This window comes from Copadichromis virginalis, linkage group LG6 (assembly GCF_057382275.1).
Source record: "Copadichromis virginalis isolate Kocher_CV1m ecotype Utaka linkage group LG6, C_Virginalis_male_GT1.1, whole genome shotgun sequence".
Lineage (NCBI taxonomy): Eukaryota > Metazoa > Chordata > Actinopteri > Cichliformes > Cichlidae > Copadichromis > Copadichromis virginalis.
In genome coordinates, this window is record NC_140623.1 from 41,728,998 (window position 1) to 41,751,913 (window position 22,916).

Here is a 22,916-nt window from a genome sequence, read left to right on the forward strand (position 1 = left end):
ACCACCTCTTGTCTGAACACAATGTGTAAAAGTCGTGTTGTATTTTGTCAGAAATTAATTTCCTTTTTGTGCATCAAACTGTCTCTCCACCTCAAAGCACTTGATCAAGTTTGTTTTCTATCCTTTCTGTGAACTGGCCTCACGTCCAGGCTCCATTGGGGCAGAACTGACCACGAGCAATGTCAGTGTGTTCATCACCTCGGACGCAGGAAACACGTGGAGACAGGTGAGGCAACTTTGTTTTTGGACCGTTGTGATGTCTCGCTGGTAAACTAATTCTGCATATGTGTCACATTTGAGGAAAAAGTATCTAAGCTCTAAGTCTTCACATGGCAACAGCTGACTGACATTTAACAGTTGGTACGAACCACGCTGTCAACTTCTGCAGTCTCCTACTGACTGAGAACATTACTTTCTTTTCCAGCTGATCACAAGTGACCAGACTGTTAAACAGAACGAGTCCTCTCACGCTTTAGCTCCGTGTTTTAGTTTAACACCACTTTATATAAAGTTTAGAGATAGTTTGGTTGTATGGAATATTCAAGTTTTTAATCTTGTTATTCCATCATTGCAGACTAGAGGATAACCATCCCTCTGAAAAAAGGAGTAAAGGAGTTCATAAAAATATTCATAAATTCATTAAAATTATTTTAAATGTTTTTCTGTTAGCATATACTTTTATATAAAAGATGTATGAAAGTCGAGCCAACGTGTCCTTCACTAGTTTTGGAATCTCAGAGACACAAATATCTGATAATTAGTGTCAGGTAACAACAAAAAGAATATTCCAATGTTCACTTCTTGGATGCACTGCGCCATGTTATTTGTCAAGAACACAAACACAGTGGAGAGGCCCAGCTCAGTGACTTGAGTGTTGGGTACTTCTGCATTGGCTTTATTTCCCCCCCAGAGGTGGTTGCATGTCGGTGGATAAATACAGAAATATAGAGGACAGTTGCAGGCTGATCCACTTACCATACACTGTGTGTGTGTGTGGTTCACCAACCCACTGGAGAACTGACTGTTTGGTCTTTGTATTTTTCTCTTGGGTGATTTCTGGGAAGGTGAAAACAATGTGTAGGAAAGCAGCTCACAGTGTATATGAAAGTATTTCCAGAGCTGACTTTCATTCACTAACATGGATTTTAAGCTTGGCTTCAAAAAACGTCAAGGCAAAGTGAGCAGTTGGGACCTGAGCATTGAACGTTGTGTATCGCATTAGAACATCCGCCTGTCTTCCTCTGTTTGATTTCGCTTGTCTGTGGACTCCAGTTCCAGTAAACATGGCTGGCTGTCAGTCTGAAATGACCTGCAGCCCTGATCATAATCATCCATGTGGTTATCCACCATCCCATTTAGCTTCTGAGTTTCATTTAAAAAAAAAAAGCCTCACACATGTAAACAAACCAATGTGCAGTGATGAGTATGAGGTGATTAGGTCAGACATTACCCCTCAGATGGAGATCCAGGATGCAATTAGCAAAATGACTGTTACAAAAATAATTTGGGATTTGTTTTATGGAAAAGTTAACATTGGTGGTGGAGAGTGCAAAGTTAGAGTAACTCTATAAGCATCATTAGTAAAATAAAAAATCTGAAACGAATGCATTCATCCACCAAGGCTGAACATTAATCCAACCCTAAGCATGAATTGACTCCTGAGCTCATATTTTATACCCATACTGAACCCAAGAACATCAAGACAATGATGCAGATTATGAAGAAACGAAACAAAACAGTAAAAAGTCCTTTAAAAATGTCAAAATCTTGAAATTGACTTTAAAAGTTTATCAAACAAATAATCAAATACCTCATCAGAAAAGGTAAGAGCCAGGAAACCCCTTAAATTTTCATCCACATATAAATAAGACCAATTAAAAAATCAACATCATTGTTCAGAAACAAACTCATCCCCACGGCTTCTATTCGGGCGCCACAACGTTCTAATCAGATCAGTTGTTCTTGTTTCCAAGCACAAACAAATTTTAATTTAAGAGTCACAAAGTTTGCCAAGTCACTGCTGTTGGCGAAGATCAACTTCCTGCAATTACACAATCATGCAGTGCAGCAAATATGTTATATTTATTAATATTACAGCCTCATGTCTGATAATTAATTTTTCCAACGATGTGCCCCGTTAAATCTTGAACAAACAGCCGCTCGCCATATGGAGCACAATGAACCGACTGACCTCCTGTCCTCTCGCTGAAAACATCCTCCTCCTCGCTCGTTGCCTATCCTCAAGTTTAGAATATAAGTCCTCAGACAACAGCCAGATTTTTTTAAGGTCACCAATCATATTACTTCTAAAGACCGGCTGAATTCATTGGCTGCATAAACCGCACATTAGATGGCCTCTACATCACTAGATTCACTTCAGTTTATGAGGCTTGTTTCTAATTAAACACAGCAATGAAAAATAATTATTTGGAAGGTAATGTAGCAAAGCAGGGCCATGATTTGCATGTATGAGTGTGTCTGTTGTGAAAAATGACAGGGTGGGTGTGTGCAAATGTGTATACAAGTAAGAGTACATCAAGCGTTTTTGTCCCAGCAGATTTTTGATGAGGAGTATGCAGTGCTGTATCTTGACCAAGGAGGGGCTTTGGTGGCAATAAGACACACTCCGCTTCCCATCCGACACCTGTGGTGAGTCATTATGACAGAGACGCCATTTGTCACAGCATGACTAATTTTCTCTGAGGAAACTGCAAGTCCTAAGTTAGTCAAGTAAAGGCAAACGAGTTTGTCTTGGAACGAAGGGAGGGTACGACTCTGTTTAGAAAACCTTGGATGATTGTCATTCGGCTTTCTGGGTTTGAGACTGTAATGACTTTTGCTCTCACTGATCAGCGTTCTCCGAGCGGAGAACCTTCAGCCCTGCGCGGAATATAAAATAAAGTCGTTAGACAACTCTCAGGGTCATTAGTGTGCGCACACAGTTGAGGGATTAGCAGCGGCCCCTTGTGAAGCAGCTGTTTGTGTTCCCAGGTTGAGCTTCGACGAAGGACGGCAGTGGAACAAATACAGCTTCACCAACACGTCCTTGTTTGTGGACGGGGTGCTCGGAGAGCCCGGAGAGGAGACTCTCATCATGACGTGAGTAGAAAAAAAACAGAGGAACAGCAAATTGCTGGTGTCTTTAAATGCGCGCTCTCTCGCGTCGTGACCCGAGCCTGTGCCGCTTCCATCTATAGCTCTGCTCTATTCAGGATTCCTGACTGTGCGTTTTCCTTTTCATGAATAAAAAGGTTTCTGTCAAGGTCTAGCCAACATCAAAACTGGCTGTCTGCTGATTATGATCACAGGAGATCAATGCTTCAGCGACAACCTGACTGCCCATTTGAAGAGCATGAAGAAGAGTGATCAAAAAATGCCTGAGAAAACAGACGAGAAACTTTATTTCTTTATAAAGTTTTAACTGCATTAGAAAGTGGAGAGAGGCATGGGGATGATTTAGCGTGCCCTCAGAAATCAGATTTATGAAGATTCCTTCTGTGTTCTTTCAAATTTATTATTAGAACAGCCCAGAGCAGAAGTGCGTGCATATGCTATGACGCAGCACTGCTCCCTTATTGGAGCAGAGATTTAGGACTTTGGGACGTGTTACCACAGCCATTACATCAATGTTTCATGATACCTGCCATAAATGACAGACTGACAGCTGGCTGTGGAGTCGGCCTTACAGGAGAGTGATAGGGCACAGCTGGAGAGAGAAAAAGGAAAATGCAGCTCTTCTTTTGGTGGGACTCGAGGGTGGGGAGCTAAAGGCGATGCTGGTAGAATAAGTTCTCGAATGCAGAGCCTCTGAGCTGGCAGACACACCATTCGTTTTCATAAGACCATCATGCACTATTTTCTTATCAATTTGTACTCATTTTTACAGTAAGTGCCTGTCATGGCTGGGTGCCTCAGAAGCTAATTGACAGATTGATTGTGATAAATATGCTGTGGTATGAATGGTGAGGAGGGGTCAGTGCAAAGACACGCAGCCACTCAATTTAGCTAGAGATGGAATATTTATCCACTTAGTCTCATAACCTTGGATTGTGTTTTGTTCCTGACCAGTACATAAAAAAAATATGGCTTTTCGTTCTGATTAAGTTAAACTTTAAAAGAAAAGGTTTTTAGTAACAGCATAACGCTGGAAATTATATACTGTGGATTTCGTTTTTAGATTGGGAACATTTCAAGTGTTAGTCACTGTTAACGAATTGCATGTAAAGACTAAAGCCTTCCAGCAGAACAATTTATTGCACAATATGTCTTATTTTCCATGTTTCATTTCAGTCTGTGCTGACACCATAAAATAAAACCAACAAACCCTTTATTGGATAGGGAAGCTGTGTGGAGGTGACAAAGTAAGCTGAGGTTGAACTTTCTGTTGGCTCTCTGTAGTCGCTGCACAACTATTTCTGTCACGTGTGCTTTGAATGAAAAGTTGGATGCCTTCTCGAGTCTAATGTGTTTTCCAATTTCCCAGCTCCCTACTAGAATCCAGCAACTGGTGGTCACTTGCTGCAAGACAGAGCCATGCAACAGCGACTCTTTTTGTTTTAACTTCCATGTCTCTGGCAGTATGTCTAGGGTTAGGGTTGTGAGTGTAGGCCGGGTTTGGGTTTGGTTAATGTGCTCTCCTTTACATAGATTTTTCACCTCTTTGCACTACTTACATCGAAACACTTTTAACAGTAAAACTGTACCTACAAAATGAATGAGAGTTCACTTGAAATCCAGCATTTAGTCCCTGAAATCTTTTTAGCATGTTGCGAAAGCCTAAGCCCTAAGCCTAGACAAATCACTGGTGACTGGATGGATTTCAAGAGTGACTTCAGTCATGCTATCAAGTGATCAAGTAAATAATAAGCAGTTGTGCTTTACAAGATACCGAGCTGAATTCTGGCTCAAACCTCCTGTAGCCTCTCTTTCTGGTGCTCTGCTTTCCTTCCACAGTCCAAAGATATGCTCTCATCTGTGATGGATGAGGAGCCAGCCCAGGGTGTACCCTACGTTTCGCCCTACACCTGCGGGGATAGGCTCCAGCATCCCGATGATGCTTACTTGGATAAGTGGTTAACAAAGTGGATCATTGGATGGATGAATAAGGTTTCAAAGAGGCAGACTGCTAGATTGGTAAATTAAAAATACAATGGAGGATAAAAAGTGCCTTTCTGTTACCTGTTGGTTCTTCCAATGATGGATCACAGGCGGCAGATCTTGTGTGTTTTAAGTGAGGAGCCAAATGCACACAACGCAGGCGGGACTGATCTTAACAAAAGTGCAGATTTATTCGGACTAATGGCAAAACAGACAAAACAAAAGGCAAAAGGCAAAGTCAGAGTTGAGATAAACTGAACTGGGAGAGCTAACCTAAACACTAAACTTGGACACAGGGAACGTGGATGGTGACACGAGGAACCTAGACATGGAGACCTGGAACATGATAAGAACAGACAACCCGGCAATGACCACATATTATAAACACACGAGGGTGACGAGGGAAGTGGAAACGCTGGGGAACACAGCTGGGACGAATAGACATAATGACACAGGAGGAAGGAAAACTGAACACAGAATGCAAGACTGTCAAAATAAAACAGGAAACAGACTAAGATGCACAGCTCAACACTGGGCCCGGGGAGAGAAACAGACTTAGAAATAGAAACGGGAGACCAAACACAAAGACATGACGAGGACTTGGGGAATTAGAGAGAGAGAGACACAGAGAGGAGAGAGGGAGGGACGAGGGAGACATGGCAGGGTGGGGAACATGAGAGCAGAAAAGGGAGAAGAGACATAACAACAAGGCTAAGACCCAGAGATCCCAAGAGAGAGGGACACAAGGACACAAAGAGAACCTAATAGACAACTATAGACTTCAAAGACAAGAAAAACTCAAAACATAGAAAGAACTAAACTGAAGGCTAAACTGTAAACATTGAACTTAAACCCTCTTTATAATGTGAGAGTCACAAACACACTATAATCTCAAAAGAGCCAGTGCCCTGACACAAACCTGTAAATCTTATATATCCATGCTTGCAGCAGTTTTCTTGCACGGATCATCTGTTGAAGCATTTGTCTCTTTCACTCACAGTCTTTATCAGCTGTTTAGTATTTCACTTTTAAAGGCTCTCTGTAATTTCCTAAAACAGCTGTCCACTGCTGGTAGTATCAAATGCTAGCTAATGAAGTTGTTTATTTCTGGTTGCATTTTCAGTTTGATGCTCTGAAGTGTATTTGGGGCATCCGAAAGCTGAACGCGCAGGATCAGCGTTAATAGACCTCCGTGCTTCCTTTCACGATAACGATGGCTCACGACATTCAGCGCAACAATGAGCCTCACAGATGTGTTTTTAATCATGTGTGGTCAAAAAAACATCAGCTCTGTGGCCTAGATGATAAGATTCATCAGACAGTGCTTATTAGCAGGATGAATTCACTCCCGGCTTTGATCTTCGTGTGGGATTTGCTCACCAGACTTTTCCTTTAACATCGTTTTAGTTCGATCATTATCCAAATCGTGTTTTGTATTTAACGAGTGCAGCGTGTGTGTCTGCTTTCTTTTTTCAGGATATTTGGACATGTCAGTCATCGATCGGAGTGGCAACTGGTGAAAATAGACTTCAGGTCCATTTTCAACAGGAGGTGTATAGAGGCAGATTATCAGACATGGCACCTGCACAACCAGGTACAGCATTTAATCAGATCAGGATAGAGTTTTGATTCTTTTTACACCCTGTACAAAATGTTTTAGAGCCTTTAATTATATTTCAAAACTATTTTTAATTAAATAACATTTCAAAGAGGCAGACTATTAAAATGATTTTTAATTTAAAAAGTATACTAATGAGCTGCTTCAGTAAAACACATCATTATGAAACCAGGTCTAAGTACCCTAGCTATACGAACCCCAAGTGCAATGTTTAGCAGAAAAACTAAATAACTTTGAATTATAGACAGTTTCCCCTTTGACTGCATGTCTTGAAAAGCCAAAATTCCAATATTCTGAAATGTTAGGGTTAGAGCTTTCAAATTAGGATTAGGAATCATGGAATAAAATGGTAGTAAGTAAAAGGCAGGACTTAAAGGAATTAAACTTGTTACTTAATGAACTATTATTTCCTAATGAGAAGTAAATTCATTGAAGGAATTCTGAAGTCTGTGGAGACCATCTCCTCCAAACACAAGTTCTTAAGTTTGGTTGATTCAGAGCCCCTCGCTGTACGCTTTCAGCTTTGCTGTGTTGTGAAGCTGGAGACCTCCCAGCGCAGAATCCTTACGATTCCTCCCTCATGCTTTAAGTGAACCTCCCAGCATACGTTAAACCTGCTCCGAAAGCTCCTCAGCCTGGTCGGGCCTGAAGCAGAGAATCAGAATCAGAATCAGAATGGGTTTATTGCCAGATGTTGAGGTTTACAACATTAGGAATTTGCTGCGGTGCTTCAGTGCAAACAATAAGAATTAAAGTGCTATGTAGAAAGAAAGATATGTGCATGAGATATACATGAGATATATACATGAGAATAAGAATTAAGAGTGCTACGTAGAAAGATATATACATGAGTGCAGGTGGTGATCAGTGCCAGACATGAAATGATGCAGTGACACAGCGTAGCGTCATGTGTTCGTGGCGGGGACAGTCATGTGGTTATTGTTCATGTGTCCAACAGCAGAGGGGAAGAAACTGTTCTTGTGGCGAGAGGTTCTGGTGCGAATGGACCGGAGCCTCCTGCCTGAGGGGAGCAGGTCAAACAGACTGTGTCCAGGGTGAGAAGGGTCAGCTGAGATCCGGGCTGCACGCCGCAGTGTCCAGAGCCAGACGTTTAAAGCTTGCCTTTATTCATGGCCCACTTCTGTAATTGGTTTAGACACCCATATGCTCAAAGCAGGCTAATGATCAAAACATATAGCATGGAAGATGACAAGAGTCCAAGCCAATTACAGGGCTAAACTGCCCAAATGTAGTGTGAGTATAAAAAATAAACACCACCTGAAAACAGAGGTTTTGTGTTTAAGTTAGGGAAGGAGCTGGCAGTTGTATTTGTGGATGCTGGCAAGAATGTTTTTAGCCATCTCACTAGTGACACCTAATGCACAAAGACAGAATGTTGTGGTAATAAAAAGAGAGCAGCAGTGTAGGATGAAGGATGCAGTGGAAACAGGCTGCTGATATCTTCACATCTTTTTGTACTCGACTGATTTTATATTCACTTCCCACACATAGACACGTGGCTAAAAATGGATTCGGTTCTGGCAGCGTTTGCAGCTGAAACTCCTTCACAGTCGTTCATCTCAATATCACAAAAAAATACCTTAAAAAAGAACTCAAGCAGCACATTCGACAGTGTGACGCTTGCAACGGAGGAACAGTTGCTGAGCTGAGCACGCCACACGCCACGAGCCCGTAAATATGCGCTGAACAAGAACGGTGTTCTTTGCACACATGGCTGATTGTATCCTGTAAGTTATTTATTGTGGATACGGAGTTACAAAATCACTTCAGTTTCAAACTCTGTTTCTTTCCGCTTGGCTTTGTTTTTGGACCCTGCAGGGTGAGCCGTGTCTGATGGGAGTCAAAAGAATCTACCGAAAGCTGAAGCCCACATCCAGGTGCGTTATGGGAAAGACATACTCAGTGACCATGACATCGGCACCATGCGACTGCACAGAGGCTGACTTTGAATGGTCAGTATTTAATTTTCATTCAGTCCACTTTGTATGTGCTAACACTTTACAATCCCCACTTTTAAACTGTGCATTAATAATTCATCAGATTTGAATAAGTATAATCTGGGACTACTGGGCTCTGGTGGCTCCCTGGGAGCTGGAGAACTGTGCCTGGGTCTCTGCCTCAGTTGGTGGCGGTGGGGGACTGGGGTTGGTGCTCTCTAACGGTCTTGGGGTGTGGGGCGCTTGTGGTGGCGGGTTGGCCTCTTCTGGGTGGGTCCGGCTACAGGGCCTGGGGCCCTGGTTCCCGGGGTCTCTGGCTAAGACCCTTCTTGCGTGGGGTTGGTCTGCGCCCCCTTGGGTGGGGTGGGCTTTCTCAGGTGAGGAAGCATACATTGCTGAGTGCAGCTTGTCCCAGACCCAGACCAGGGTGTCTTGTCCTTTTCCTGTGTGTGTCCCAAGACTCATCTGAACACTCCGGTCTACTGTCTTGGGTGGAGGCCCCGGACTGGGTGGTGTCATTGCAGACCCTACACCCCCCCGTGGCTGGGTGTGGGAGATGGGGGTGCCTACTGAGCCAGTTATTTCCTGGCTCTCTCCTTACACACCCACACCCACACCCACACACACTCTCCCTCATACAGCACATGCATGCGTAGGGTCACAGTGGGTAGAGCCATTCACGTGGCTGTGTCGGTGCTACCTGTGAGTTTTTGAGTGTCTGTGTTCCAGGTGTTGTATGTTTGTTCTCTTACAGGTGCGGTAGTTGGCGATACATTGTGTATTTCTTTTTGTACTCTGTTCTTTTATTATGTCTTCCCCAATCCTCTATTTTTCTCTCCCTGTCCTGCCTTAGACATTGTCATACTGTATACCACATATAATAGAATAACTGAAATAACAGGAATATAAATGAAGATGTAAACAGAAACACCCTAAACAAGAAGAGCCTGTAGAGAATTTATAGAGCTGCTCTTGGAAAAGCAAAATGTGTTTGGCACACAGTGCATTCAGATCATAATTCTGATTGTAAAAGCTGCCAGAGAGATCAGGACTTGAACAAGAAAAAGAAAAACACAGCTGGAGTAAACACTCGACACCGTCAGAGTGTTTGGATTCTCTGTGTTTTTGCTGGGTTTTTTGTTTTTGCTAAGAAGTCTGACTCCTGTGAGCCCTTTTCGGGGTGTGTGTGTGTGTGTGTGTGTGTGTGTGTGTGTGTGTGTGTGTGTGCGTGTGTGTGTGTGTGTGTGTGTGTGTGTGTGTGCGCGCACTAGAAAGCCTGCAATATTAAACCAAAGTTGCTGGAACTCTTAACACTTTACCATCCACTTTGTTATTGCCTTTGACCTTGAACAATCCTGTAAATAAACCTGTTAAACCTTAAAAAAAAAAAAAGACCTCAAAGCAAACTGTGCTTGTTGAGCATGTGGCCAAAATGTAGCCTAACCCGAACTGACATCTGGTGGATGTTAACAGGTTATGAATTTTACTGTGAACACACAATGATAATTCATTATTGTTAATAATCATTAGCAGTACCAGGATTCATCATATTCATTAGTTTATCTATTCTTAGATTGTATTTATGAATTTTACATTTTGTCATAGCTGATAAAACATGCTGATAGTATTTTAAAAATATTACATGTTATATGATTTACTGTGTATTTGGTAATGATGTTTTGTACCCAGTGCTTTAGATGTAGCTTTAAATATAATTTTAATGTTGCAGTGAGGTATTTTTAACCTAAACCATAATGTTCCTGTAACCACATCTAGCCTGTAGTGCAAAAAAATATTGCATTTAATCTTATTGAAGAATATGAATTCTTTACAAAAGACTTTCCAGTAATTATACTAAAGGTTTATTGGAGATTCTGAAAAACTAGTTCATGCATTTATTACTTCCAGGCTGGACGACTGTAATTCATTATTATCAGGCTGTTCTAGAAACTCCCTGAAAAGCCTTCAGTCCTGACAGGGACTAGAACGAGAGAGCAGATTTCTCCTGTATTGGCTTCCCTTCATTGGCTCCCTGTTAAATCCAGAATTGAATCCTCACATACAAGATCTTGAATAATCAGGCCCCATCTTATCTTAAAGACCTTATAGTTCATGTACAATATCACTTGTTGTTCCTAGAGTATTTAAAAGTAGAATGGGAGGCAGAGCCTTCAGTTTTCAGGCCCCTCTTCTGTGGAACCAGCTTCCAGTTTGGATTCAGGAGACAGACACTATCTCTACTTTCAAGATCAGGCTTCAAACTTTTCTTTTTGCTAAAGCATATAGTTACTCTGCAATATTGGGTTATATATAATAATATAATATTGGGTTAACATAGGCTGCTGCAAGCTTCCCAAGATGCATTGCATCTTTCTTGCTCACCTTTTCACTCACTATGTGTTTATACACCACGCTGCATTTAATTATTAGTTTTTATTGATCTCTGGCTCTTTTCTATACTGTGTTTTCTGTCTTCCTTCACTCACCCCCAACCAGCCACAGCAGATGTGTTGTCTAAATATTGCTGCTAAACGCAAACCTCACCAAAATATCTTATACTTGTTGTTAGGAATGTTTGCATCACAGTTGCCTGGGCTTGGCAAACTTAACACAAAGCCACCGTAATTTCTGTAAGGTGGTACGGCAGAGCAGGTCTAAGGAGCTCGGAGAGAAAAGCGTCTGGACTTCTTTAAGTTTCCTTGAAGACGTTTCATCCGAGAAGCTTCTTCAGTTCTAGGATTTTAAGGCCTATGGGAGCGTCCCCCAGGAGGGTTGTGGACCCCTTATTGATCCTCTGCTTAATCACACGAGCCAAGGTGTGAAAACAGGTGTGGGTCAAAATCAAGGTTTCGGGTGGAACCACTGTGACACCTGGCCACACCCTATCATGTGATTTACTGAGGTCAAATGGCCCAGGATATGAGTGGGTGTTAAGGTGTCTGGGAAGGATTCTAGATGACAGACAGTTGGTGTGGTAAGCCCCGCCCTCTGTTCAAAGATGGCTGTTCACATGTAACATGAAGTGTTTGTAATGCCTGTCATTACAGGGACCTTTGAAGTACATTAAAATATATCTGAAATAAATGACCCCTGTCAAGGTCAATTACTGAGTGACCCAGCAATACAATTTACCAGCAAATGGTAGAATAATCTACTTTATTACAGTTATTGGATTTCAGCCATTCACCCTCCATTGGTTGGGGGTGATGGGAAAGAGAAGAGAGCAGACAGAGCCACAGTTTGATAAATGTAAAACTGAGTGTGTTTCATTTTTCTCTTATTGCTTCTTCCCTCCACAGATGGAAGTAAAAACTAGCCAGAGCTTTAAGTTCAGGAATGACACTGTGTCCCCCTCATAGTATTACACACTATTAGTGCACCCATCAGCCCCGTCCCATTTTTCATTGTATGGTGTTTCAGTTCAACTCAGCTTTATTTATAAAGCGCCAAATCACAACAACAGTCGCCTCAAGTAGGGCTGGGCCATATTATACCGTTCACGGTAATACCGGTATAATGTTAGGCAACGATAGGAAAATGAAATATCGCGATAGAATATGAGTAAAACGCGCATGCGCAGTGCCTTTGTTTTCATACGCACATGGCCGATTGTTGAGTGAAACAGATGAACCAGAATTGGTTTGTAAAAATGGTGCAACTTCCGTGATGTGGAACTGGTTTGGTGTTTGTCCGTCAGATACACGACAAAGCACATTTTTTTGCAGAACATGCAAGCGGCCGTTGTTATTGTCATATTTGTCGGACTAAGATGCTCTTAAATCTGGGAGTAATCTGGGTCCTAACTCCGTATTTTTCAGGTCAAACAACACTGCAGCATCACTAAGAGTTAAAAACTGTCTAAATTCTTTCATCTTTAATAAAACGATCAGCATTGCTGCTTTACCAGGTGTAACTATGAAGTTTAACTTCCAGGCATCCATGAAAACTAAAGTTATTACATTTAACGGAGTTAGACGTTAGCAGGAAGCTAGCAGAAGTTAGCTCGCTAGTTTCGCTAGTTACCTAAGCATGATATAGCATGTTCTGACTGAGAGATTTCTGAAAAAAATCAAACGTACAGTTCTGCTATCACTTCCAACATAAATGAAGACAGGAAACTAAACAGCAGTGACGTTTGTAGGGTTACTGAAGTTGGGCTAGCTGGTATATAATGATGTGCTACGTGATCGCTAGCGACACAGCTATGTTAGCATAACATAAACAGTGAAGCTGGAGGACGAACACTAACACTTTTCCACTTATAAAAGTTAACGTGAAGGTTCTTCATGGTTAGAGACAAATGCAATCGCATGGCAGGATGTTGTAAACGGACCAAACTTCAGTCAGGAGAACAACTGAGATAATCCATCCACAATATGAGGTTAGTCATTAATATACTGCAACAACATGGGAATAGAACAGCTGCCAGAGAATTCAACATTAATGAATCAATGGTACAGAAGTGGAGGAAGCAAGAAGAATGAGTTTAATAAAGTTTGATTTATCTGACTGCTTTGTTTCGCTTAATGTGCCTTATAATCCCGTGCACCTTATGGTCCGAAAAATACATACTGCACACTGCAGTTTAATGTTGCAAAGCACCTCTTTTTAACTTCAGTGGATATTATACATGGTTATGCTCAGGATATGTCAGCCCATTTCTACTGGAAATGCCTTTTGGTTAAACTTTCAGCAAGGAATTTGCATTTGCACTGTTACATTTTTATAAAGCTTTAATGTACATAAAAACCAGCTTCTTGTTTAAGTGAAAATAAATGGAAGGTTGTCTTTTTGCGCTAGTAATGTTGTGGAGTTGTATTTTGTCTCGCATCAATTATATCGTCGGTTATATCGTTATCGCAAATTTTCAAATATATATCGTGATAAATATTTTTGGCCATATCGCCCTGCTCTAGCCTCAAGGCGCTTTATATTGTAAGGTAGATCCTACAATAATAGATACAGGAAAACCCAACAATCACATGACCCCCTATGAGCAAGCACTTTGGCGACAGTGGGAAGGAAAATCTCCCTTTTAACAGGAAGAAACCTCCAGCAGAACCAGGCTCAGGGAGGGGCGGGGATGTTTGTAGTGTCAGTATGATTCCCTCCAGTTAATACACAACACCACGGTTCTTCATTCACAGATGGATTTATTCTTCCGTCACACTTCTCCTCCAAACCACCATAAAATTCACCGTCAAACTGTCATTACATAAAAGTACAGAATGACCAAACATAAAAATTACAAATAAACATTAAACCCAAGTTAACAAATGCGCGATACACAAACACAGTTAACATACCTCGCTGGCTGCAAGTAACTGAGGGAATGAGTCCGCTTCAGGAACAAAAACTTAACGAAAATAATTCCCAATTTCTTCATTTATTCCTTCTTGTGACTTAGTCAACTTACAGTTTAGCTTCTTCGCACATGCTTTCTAGACTGTACTTTGCGGCACTTAAAGGCACCTGTGCACAACACAGAATGAAACTTAGTTCCTACCCCAAAAGGAACAACAATAAATAAAGGAAATAAATAACATATTGAAAACAAATTGACATAATTTATAATTATGGCAGTTAAAGTCATTCATGCTGGACTCCCAGACATCACTCTAACTGCCACTCTGGACCACTGCTGCCATCTGTTTGTTTGCTTTGCTGACATCCGTGCACAAGAAGCTTCTGTTTGTGGCACTTGGATCAGAGTCGTTTGGTTTCTCAGTAGCTTGTAACTCAAAGGAAAGCGTGGGCTCTGTTATGTGGGACACTCGCATACATCATCACCGAGGGTATGATGGCATCACCTGGAGGACAGAGAACAACACATAGCAGCGGCTAATTGTTACTCGAGGTATTTCCTTGTATTTGGCACAGAGCCCTGGTCTTATCAGATGTAGAGATGCATTTGCAATATGTCCCGGGGTTTAAGGAAACTGGGTTTAAGTGAGGGATTAAAAGATAAGAGATCACCGTGAAGGATAACATCCTCCAGATTATAATTGCAGAGCAGCTCTGGCACATTCTCCCGGTGGCTGCTGCTGCTAAATGGAAACCAGTTAGCTGCTCAAACATATAACTGTGTGTGTGTGTGTGAGTGTGTGTGTGTGTATGTGTGTGTGTGTGTAGTCATTCCCATAACTGTGTGGCATCATCACCTCTTGAAAGGACAAAGTGTTCAGTGGAAAAAAAGATGATATTTCACACCTGCCTTTGTGCTGGTGACTCCTGATATCACAGCTGCAGTCACAGAGAATGTTTTTCTACATTAGACAAAAAATATTTTCTTTGAATTATCAGCAGTTTTAATGTTTGTTTTCCTGCGTATTTCTTTTTTCCTCACGTTGGTCCCATACCTGCAGGTCTCTCGAGGAGGACTGCTTTTGAAATAAGCTCTATCAAAACCATAAATCACTGAGCCTAATAGCTTTCATTAACAATCACAACACTTTTGCATCTGTGTGCATGTCGCGCTAATTGGGGCAATTTGTCCCTATCATTTTGGGGACACAGCGCTGCTCTGCCTTTTAATTTATGGCACAAACAACTCGTGGGCTGTGTTTAAAGAGCACCGAAGAAGCAGCTGCTGCGGCTCCTTTGAAGTCGATACTTAGATGACATTAAGGTTCCATGTTGAATTTCAATCTGAAATGATCTTACAATATGGAGCCTCTTTCGGTTTCAGAATATTTTATTAACTTTTGATTGATTTCCCTGTGAGTATTATCAGCCATTTTATAAGCAGGTGTCACACTTGTAACAGCCTTTATCTAATTTTCAAATTGAATTTTCCAAACGCTGTCTCCTCCATGTCCCGATTTAATGACGGCGTCTGTTTTGTCGGATCGTTGCAGTGATTACGGCTTTGAGAGACGGACGGACGGCAAGTGCACCCCTGCCTTTTGGTTCCATCCATCATCGATGTCCAGGAGTTGCACCACGGGGATGACTTTCCTTAACAGCACCGGGTGAGGATGAGAGCTGACTAGAATCAGCATGCACAGTCTCAGCAGCGACTCGCAGGGATTGGATAAAATGAATGGTGCATTTGAGCCGAACAGCTCAGGGTGCTTTAATTAGTTTCTCAGGGACGACACGGCCGGGCCGAGGAAAATGTGGGCTGAATGATCAAACCTGCACTTTTAAAAAACAATCATGAACCAACAAGGATAAAGCACCGGTAATAAAAAGATCTTCTTTGGGTGAAAATTGTGTCAAGAATTTCAAAGAGGGATGAATGAAAAATTCAATGCCAAATCCAGTGTGAGGGTGTGTGAAGTGCCGTGGCTTTTTCCAAAAATAACTCAAGCGCCCAGGAAAAAAGTCTGATTTAACATTGATGATCACAGTGTGGATTAAAGCTCAGAGCTAAATGGTCCTCAGGAGAAATGCATTTAAAAAATGTCTTAAATGTTAACAATAATGGGACTAGTCCATTTTGTTCACTTAGGAAAACGTAAGCAGAGGTATTGTGAATAAAACTGATGGCGATAGATGTTCACCATCTTACCCAGAACACACGTAGGATTGTTGGGGATCAGATGTACGATGCTTGCATATTCTTCCTGTGCTAACGTGTGATTTTCATCCCACAGCCCAACAACCTATGCTTTAGTTTCATTTGTGCTTCTAAAGTGCCTGAAAGTGTGATTGGGAGCATGAATGAAAGCCGTTTCTCTGAGTTAGCCCTGCAATAACTCCTCTCTCGCTGTGACAGCTGGGGCAGTTTGTCATGCTGTGAATTCAGAAATGTGAAGAAGGCTTTATACAAATTTGAAAACTTGAATTATGCTAGCTTTAGCGTATTTGACGCCCAGAATAAGAACTGCTTCTGCTAAAAGTCTGCTTTGGAAAGAGTGGATTACTATAATTACTATAAGGTCATAACGGATTAATGATTATTTCTTTGACTAAAAGTTGTCACTCTGCGATCTCAGCTGCAGAAATCTACCATTTAGGTTCATTACTAGACTTTAAGATTACTATATGTATCTTTTTTTTTTTTTTTTTGCAGCGAGAAAATAATTTTAAAGCAAAAAGTATTCAAAGTCTACAGGAAACTATTCAGGGAACTGCCCTTCTGTATATAACTTTGGCAGCCTGGTGACATGTTAGCATTATCTGGTGTCGTTTTCACCAGACATAATTTTCTTTTTCTCAATATTTATTTATTTATTTTTTGACAGAACCTTTTAAGATAGAGAAAATGTCAGGAAAAATAATTAGATCACATCCCTGCAATCAGAAATAAATGTGATTGTAACAAGACGAAACATTTGTGTTGTCCTGATCGCATGGCCATGAAGCCGTGTTTGTGCAGCAGTGAGCTGCGGTGCTGTATCCATCCGACTTGGTTGTTTATGTCTTGCACTCCAGACACCAGACGGTGCATCCTGATGCTGTTTTTGTGTGTGATCTCTTTAGAATGGCACACGGGTGGTTTAGAGGTGTGGAGATTGAATTTTTTCCCAGTTCCTAACAGAAACTAGTGTTTTAGTTTAATTGATGATTCCAAATTGGTCAGAGGTGTGGATGAATAGTAATTGTTGTCTGTGTACCTCCCCTCTTGCCCAGTGTCAGCTAGGATAATCTATCACCTCCTGTTGCTCCAGCTAGATAAGTGGTTAAGAAGGTGAATTAATGGATGGATGGTAGGTTGTACACTCCAGCACAGTTGTGGAGGGTCAGGAGGGTGTAAGTTGGTCTCTCATCCAAAAAGAAACCGACTTTCATTTCTGAACACATGTAAATGTAAATACTTAATTCTTTGTAAAACAAGGCACTTTTTTTAAAAAATTGATAAAGATTTGAGTTGCAAAAAAAAAAAGATTGTAGGTGTACAATGACAATAAAGGGCTACTTTTTTCTATTCTATTCGAATGGATTAACTTTTATGAAAATAAGATTATTACTATTATATATAGCTTCTTTGGATGGTGTTTTATCCTTGAGCTTGAGGGTCCTGCACAGTATCTCAGCTGTTCCTAGGACTGCACTCTTCTGGACAGATATCTTGGGTGTTGTTCCCGGGATCTGCTGGAGCTGCTCGCTTAGCTTGGGGGTCACTGCACCGAGTGCTCCGATTACCTCTGGGACCAGTGTTACCTTCACCCTCCACATCTTCTTGAGTCCTTCTCTCAGTGGGCATGTGGCAAGAAATACCAAGGGCTGAGTTCCTGATGAAGGCTCTTAGGGTCCTGTTGATCTTGTACAGTTCTAGGTACTCGAGGATTCATGTGTGGGGGATCGAGTCATAGGCCTTCTTGTAGTCAATCCAGGCAGTGCACAGGTTGGTCAGTCTGGTCTTTCAATTTCGAGCAACTGCTCTGTCTGTCAGTAGCTGGTGTTGAGCTTCTCTGGTATTCCTGCCAATTCCTTTCTGTGTCGCACTCGTGGTTCATGTATTGAGCCACGTGCCTGTTCATCTTAGCTGCTATGATGCCTGACAGGAGCTTCCATGTGGTACTGAGGCAGGTTATTGGCTGGTAGTTGGATGGGAAGGTCGCTGCTGGGGATCATTAGGAGCCTTCAGTTACATATATATGTGGAAAGCCTAAGGGAGGCACGTCAGCAGCACTGTTAGTGACAGTCAACATGATATTAATTAGTCAGACGCAGCATGAAACAGGTGGGTTGCAGAGTGGCTTGCAGTTGTGCAACAGTTTCAACAGCGCTCCCTACAGGATGAGAAATTGGTGAGCAGTGTGTAACCTGCTGAGGCTGGCACTGAGATCAGCTGATGTGTTTTTCTTTTTGCTTATTTGTTTTTTAAAAAATTAAAGATCAGCAAGGTAGCAAAAGCTAACTCTAAGCTTTCTTACATAATTCACGTCCAGAGGGACTGTCATAAACCCTCCCTTTCTGTTTAAAGATACTTGGATAAAGAAAACATATAATTTTCTGACATGTAGTAAGGATTGTAAAATATCAAATGCTGTACTCTGAATATGTATAACAACCAACATGATTAAAGAAAACATGCAACACAATATCTCTGTGGCAAAAATGGCACATTCATTGTCACCAGAACATTAATCAGGGTAAGTGCTTTTTAAAATTTCTGAAGGAGCCTCAGCACGGCTCTTTGTTGCAGGAACATTGACATTCCCACCACATTTTAGAGTTTCTGTCAAAGGGCACATTGTTTGCGTTAGCGTCTACGCCCCTCACTACACAAACAGCACTGCTGGCACTTCAAATTGAAAAGTTTTTTTTCCTTTTTTCTGTTAAGTTTTCTTGTGAATCTAAATGAGGGAAGTGCAGACAGATTAGGCTCTGCTGTTATTTTAAACATAAATATGGTTAGTTTATATGAAGAGAAGTTTATACGAACCTTATATGAAGTTTGTGTTTGTCTGATGGCACATCTAATCAGTTTCATTTGCTTTTCCACCTTCAGCTACAGAAAAGTGGTCTCCAATAACTGTACAGCTGGTGTGAGCGCAGAGTACACAGCCAGGAGGCAGCAGTGTCCTATCCAAGCACCCAAAGGTCTCCACCTGGTTACCAGTGAGGGTTCGCTGACAGCCGTGTTAGGCACCAATGTCACCTTTCTTGTTTTTCTGGAGGAGGTGAGCTGTATCCAATGTTTCCCATGAAGTCACACAGAGTCAGTGTCATTATATTTACAGTGTAAATAAGGGCAAAGTCAGAACTGTTAGCAAATATTAGTGAATTGTTTCAAATGTACAGTTAGATTGGAAATGGCTATCTGGGTTGTTTCTATAGCAACACCAGCATCCTCAGCTGTGACTGTGCTGTATCCTCTCATATTTTCCTGTGTTCACACTCTAAACTAAACGTACATGTTTAAAGGGAGAAAAATTCCCTTTCTACACCTTTTTTTTGCTTTTTATGACCAAAAGTACTCACATACTTTGACATAGTTACACATCAACACAATTAGTGATCCTAAGAGGTGTTATCGTATTAGTAGTGTTAGGCTTTAGGGTTCAAGTTACTTCTCATCATCATTGAAAACAAAGAAGATACTCAGACAGGGACTGCCAGCCTGAGGAGTCCTGAATGCAGTAGCACAGTTTCTTTTAGGTGGGACTTCCTTGTGATTATAGAGTCAGCTGTGCGGATTGTCTTTGTTTTTAAATGCAGATCGTAAAGCAAAGTAATTAATAATTAGTAATACAGATAGTAACTACTATCTGCTGCAGTGAAACTCTTATATCTGGAAATTATCCTTTGTCCTCTGAGAGGGTGACAGCGTCTGCATGTAAAGGCAGCAGATCGTGACCTGTGCTCCTGTTGGAAAAAGTTGACAGTGTGCAAACTGTGAGTCACAGTGTCTTTTACAAGCATCCGTACATGATGAGCTAGGACTGAGATCCATGTCACTATTGACACTGTTAACTTTGGAGTAAAGTCAGTGTCTGACAAAAGTATTACACGCCTTGGAAATGAGACTGAGCTGAGTGACCACGCTGACAATCGCAGCCCTTAGCAGGGAGTGTGATAAACATTACCTACATTATTGTGCCTAGAAGGAAAACCGTGCTCTGTGTTGGTCAAATGTAATAAAAGCCAGCTCAAACCAGAATGAATATTTCATAAAAGGCCATACCTGCAGATTTCCTGGAAGTGTTTGTCCTGTTCAGGGTGACGGGGCGAGGACGAGCATCACTCTGGACTTTGGAGATGGCCACGCTCTTACATATTCCAACGTGAGCTCCATCGAGGAGGGGATCAAACACATCTACAAAGCTGTGGGAATCTACCGAGTGACCGCTACCGGGGAGAACAGCTTGGGCTCAGAGACCGCCATGCTCTACCTGCATGTCACATGTGAGATACCGAGTTTTGTGAAAGATGTTTTTGTGCTCTTCGTTTCAGCTCTTTCCACTTTTTATCAGAGTCTATGGAATTGCTGTTTCCTGCTTGTACGACATTCTATCCTTTATCTCTTCACAGAACATGTTCCCCTCCCTTAGCCAAACAAACAAGTGAGACAGAATAAATCCCATTTCTCTTCTACTCAGTTCAGCTTATGCTTTGCAGCCACTCAGCCCGCAGAAGCCACGGCAACCTCATACGTAACAGGGCTGACCACCCCCCGTGTATTCAGGGGTGACAGATGTAACGGAGCTGACTTATTGATCAGGGAGCAATGTTGCCCCTACCAGTCTGTCAATCCTGTCAACCGTACAAATAGAGCCACCGCAGGCTCCAGAGTGCCACGGATGAAAAATAGTACACAGATGGCAGCCGGCAGTCCCAGAGCAAGAGCGAATCTTGAACAAACTCACCCTCCTTACCCACCTATAAACCCCATCTCCTCCCTCTTTTTTCCCCTCATTTGAACCAACAAAGTTATTTCATTTATTTTTATCCTCTTTTCACATACTGTGGCGCAGAGCGTCGAGTTCACACTGTGATGTATATGTGTGCCTGAGTAGGTCAGCTGGAGTATATCCATCTCTCAGCTCCATTTGTGGCTGTGAGGAATAAGGAAGTGAACCTGACTGCTGTTCTGTGGCCCGGCCAAGTGGGAACGGTCACCTACATCTGGTGGATCGGAAATAACACAGAGGTACAGCGCACTCAAGAAATTCACCACTTCTCTCAGTACTTCTCTTCTTCTTTTGCCCATTTGCAATTAAGTAGGTTGCTGACTCTTCTGGTCCAAAATGTGAGAATCATTATTTTGTGGAGCTATTTTTGTGCATGCAGGTTGGAAAATGTGTAGCCTTGTTAATCAGCGTCAATAAAAATGGTGGAACGTGCTGACCTGTTCACATAGTACCTTAATTACTGATAACCAGTGAAGTGAAAGCATCTTAGTGTTAGTGTAAAAATCCTCCAATTCTAGGGCCTGCTGCAGTCAGGCAGAGCCGATCAATCACACAGAGTTAGAGGGTCAGAAAAGACATATTTTTCTGTTAATCCCTTTGCGGCATCTAGCCATGTGGATAGTTTCAGCTTGGGGGACACAGCTTTGGAGATATCGGCCTTTGAAGACAAAAGATCTGCATGGATTTTGTTCAGAATAGCGAAACGTGACAGTTTAAAAATGGAACAAAGACTTCTGGAAACACTGCAATTCAGAAGCAGTTTACAAAATAAAATTAATCAGCTTCCACCTTGCTGGTGGATTGAGTGACCATTATGTTTACATTTAACAGAGTATTTGCGTGATTATGCCAAAAGTACCAGTCCAACAACTGAGCATGGATAAACTTTTTGTCAAAAAAGGGCATTGGTCTTGGCAGAAGATATAAAACTTTTTTTTAAAAGTAAAATATATAATCCTCGCACGTTCTCACTGCCATGGTGCAGGTAAAATAAAAATTATAAATGCTACTGGTGATGGTGATGTGACCTATTAGGATAGTGCTGCCATGTGTATCACTGTCTGATCAAGTTGCTTTCAAAGTCCTTAAGTTGTCACGTATTGTGGAGATGTAAAGAGCTAGCTTAGCTCTTAGCACGGGGGATCCCTCATGATTCATGAGTGGGAGGTTAGCCAACTAAATGTAAATAAGACCACAAGGTTAACGTTGACTCCACAGCTACAACTCCTGATACAAGAAGAAAATCAGGTCTATGATGTTAATGCACCAAGTTAGCTTGCTATAGTTGCTTAGGGTTAGCTTTGCAACTCACCATTGGTCAGCTGGTTGCTAGTAAGTGATGTCAGCAGTGATGTCAGCAGTGATGTTCGTCATCATCAAACAAGAACTTTGGCTGTCAGACACTGACACTTCTCACCATACTACACACAGCAGTGCTGCTTTGACTTCCTAACAGTTAGCCATTATTCAAAGGTTTTACATGTAAAAGGCTAAACAGCATCTCATGCTACCGCAACCACAAAGTGGACAAACACAGCAAAGTTCTTCAATAGATAAATAAAGTTGGTGTATCTGCTCAAAGGCTGCAGGTGATTCCTGGAGTCATTTTCCCCCACTGTGGTATGAAGATGAGATGCAATAGCACCCTAAACTTGAAAATCACCCTGAAAATTTAAAACTGGTGTTGGGAGGAAAAGTTTGCTTAAATAAAGCATGAATTTGTCAGAGAAATCAGTTTTAAATTTTCACTCCGTCTAAGAGATATGCTCCTTATGCTGTTGGAAAAGTAGCTGTTAGGATTCTATTAGAACTTCCTGAAAAAGTAGAGTGTTGTTCCTCCAAATATAGCAACTGTCAGAGTGCAAACACGCTGACCCCGGCTTTACTAGCATCAACAGGATTAGCAACTAATGTAATCAATACACTAGATGTTAGAGA

At 41.7% G+C, this 22,916-nt stretch overlaps 1 protein-coding gene across 7 annotated transcripts in view; it reads left to right on the forward strand.

Moving 5' to 3' along the window:
* Positions 1–22,916, forward strand: part of sorcs1 (sortilin-related VPS10 domain containing receptor 1) — a 194,768-nt gene that overhangs the window by 157,552 nt on the left and 14,300 nt on the right. For 4 of the 7 annotated variants that reach the window (XM_085460487.1, XM_085460490.1, XM_085460493.1 and 1 more), the window contains exons 12-20: positions 150–226; positions 2,555–2,649; positions 2,992–3,099; positions 6,574–6,691; positions 8,555–8,688; positions 15,531–15,644; positions 19,076–19,247; positions 20,286–20,472; positions 21,084–21,217. In XM_085460487.1, the coding sequence (XP_085316613.1) occupies positions 150–226; positions 2,555–2,649; positions 2,992–3,099; positions 6,574–6,691; positions 8,555–8,688; positions 15,531–15,644; positions 19,076–19,247; positions 20,286–20,472; positions 21,084–21,217 (1,139 nt within the window). The remainder of the gene's footprint in view (positions 1–149; positions 227–2,554; positions 2,650–2,991; positions 3,100–6,573; positions 6,692–8,554; positions 8,689–15,530; positions 15,645–19,075; positions 19,248–20,285; positions 20,473–21,083; positions 21,218–22,916) is intronic. The other 3 variants (XM_085460488.1, XM_085460489.1, XM_085460495.1) reach the window with 1 other exon arrangement.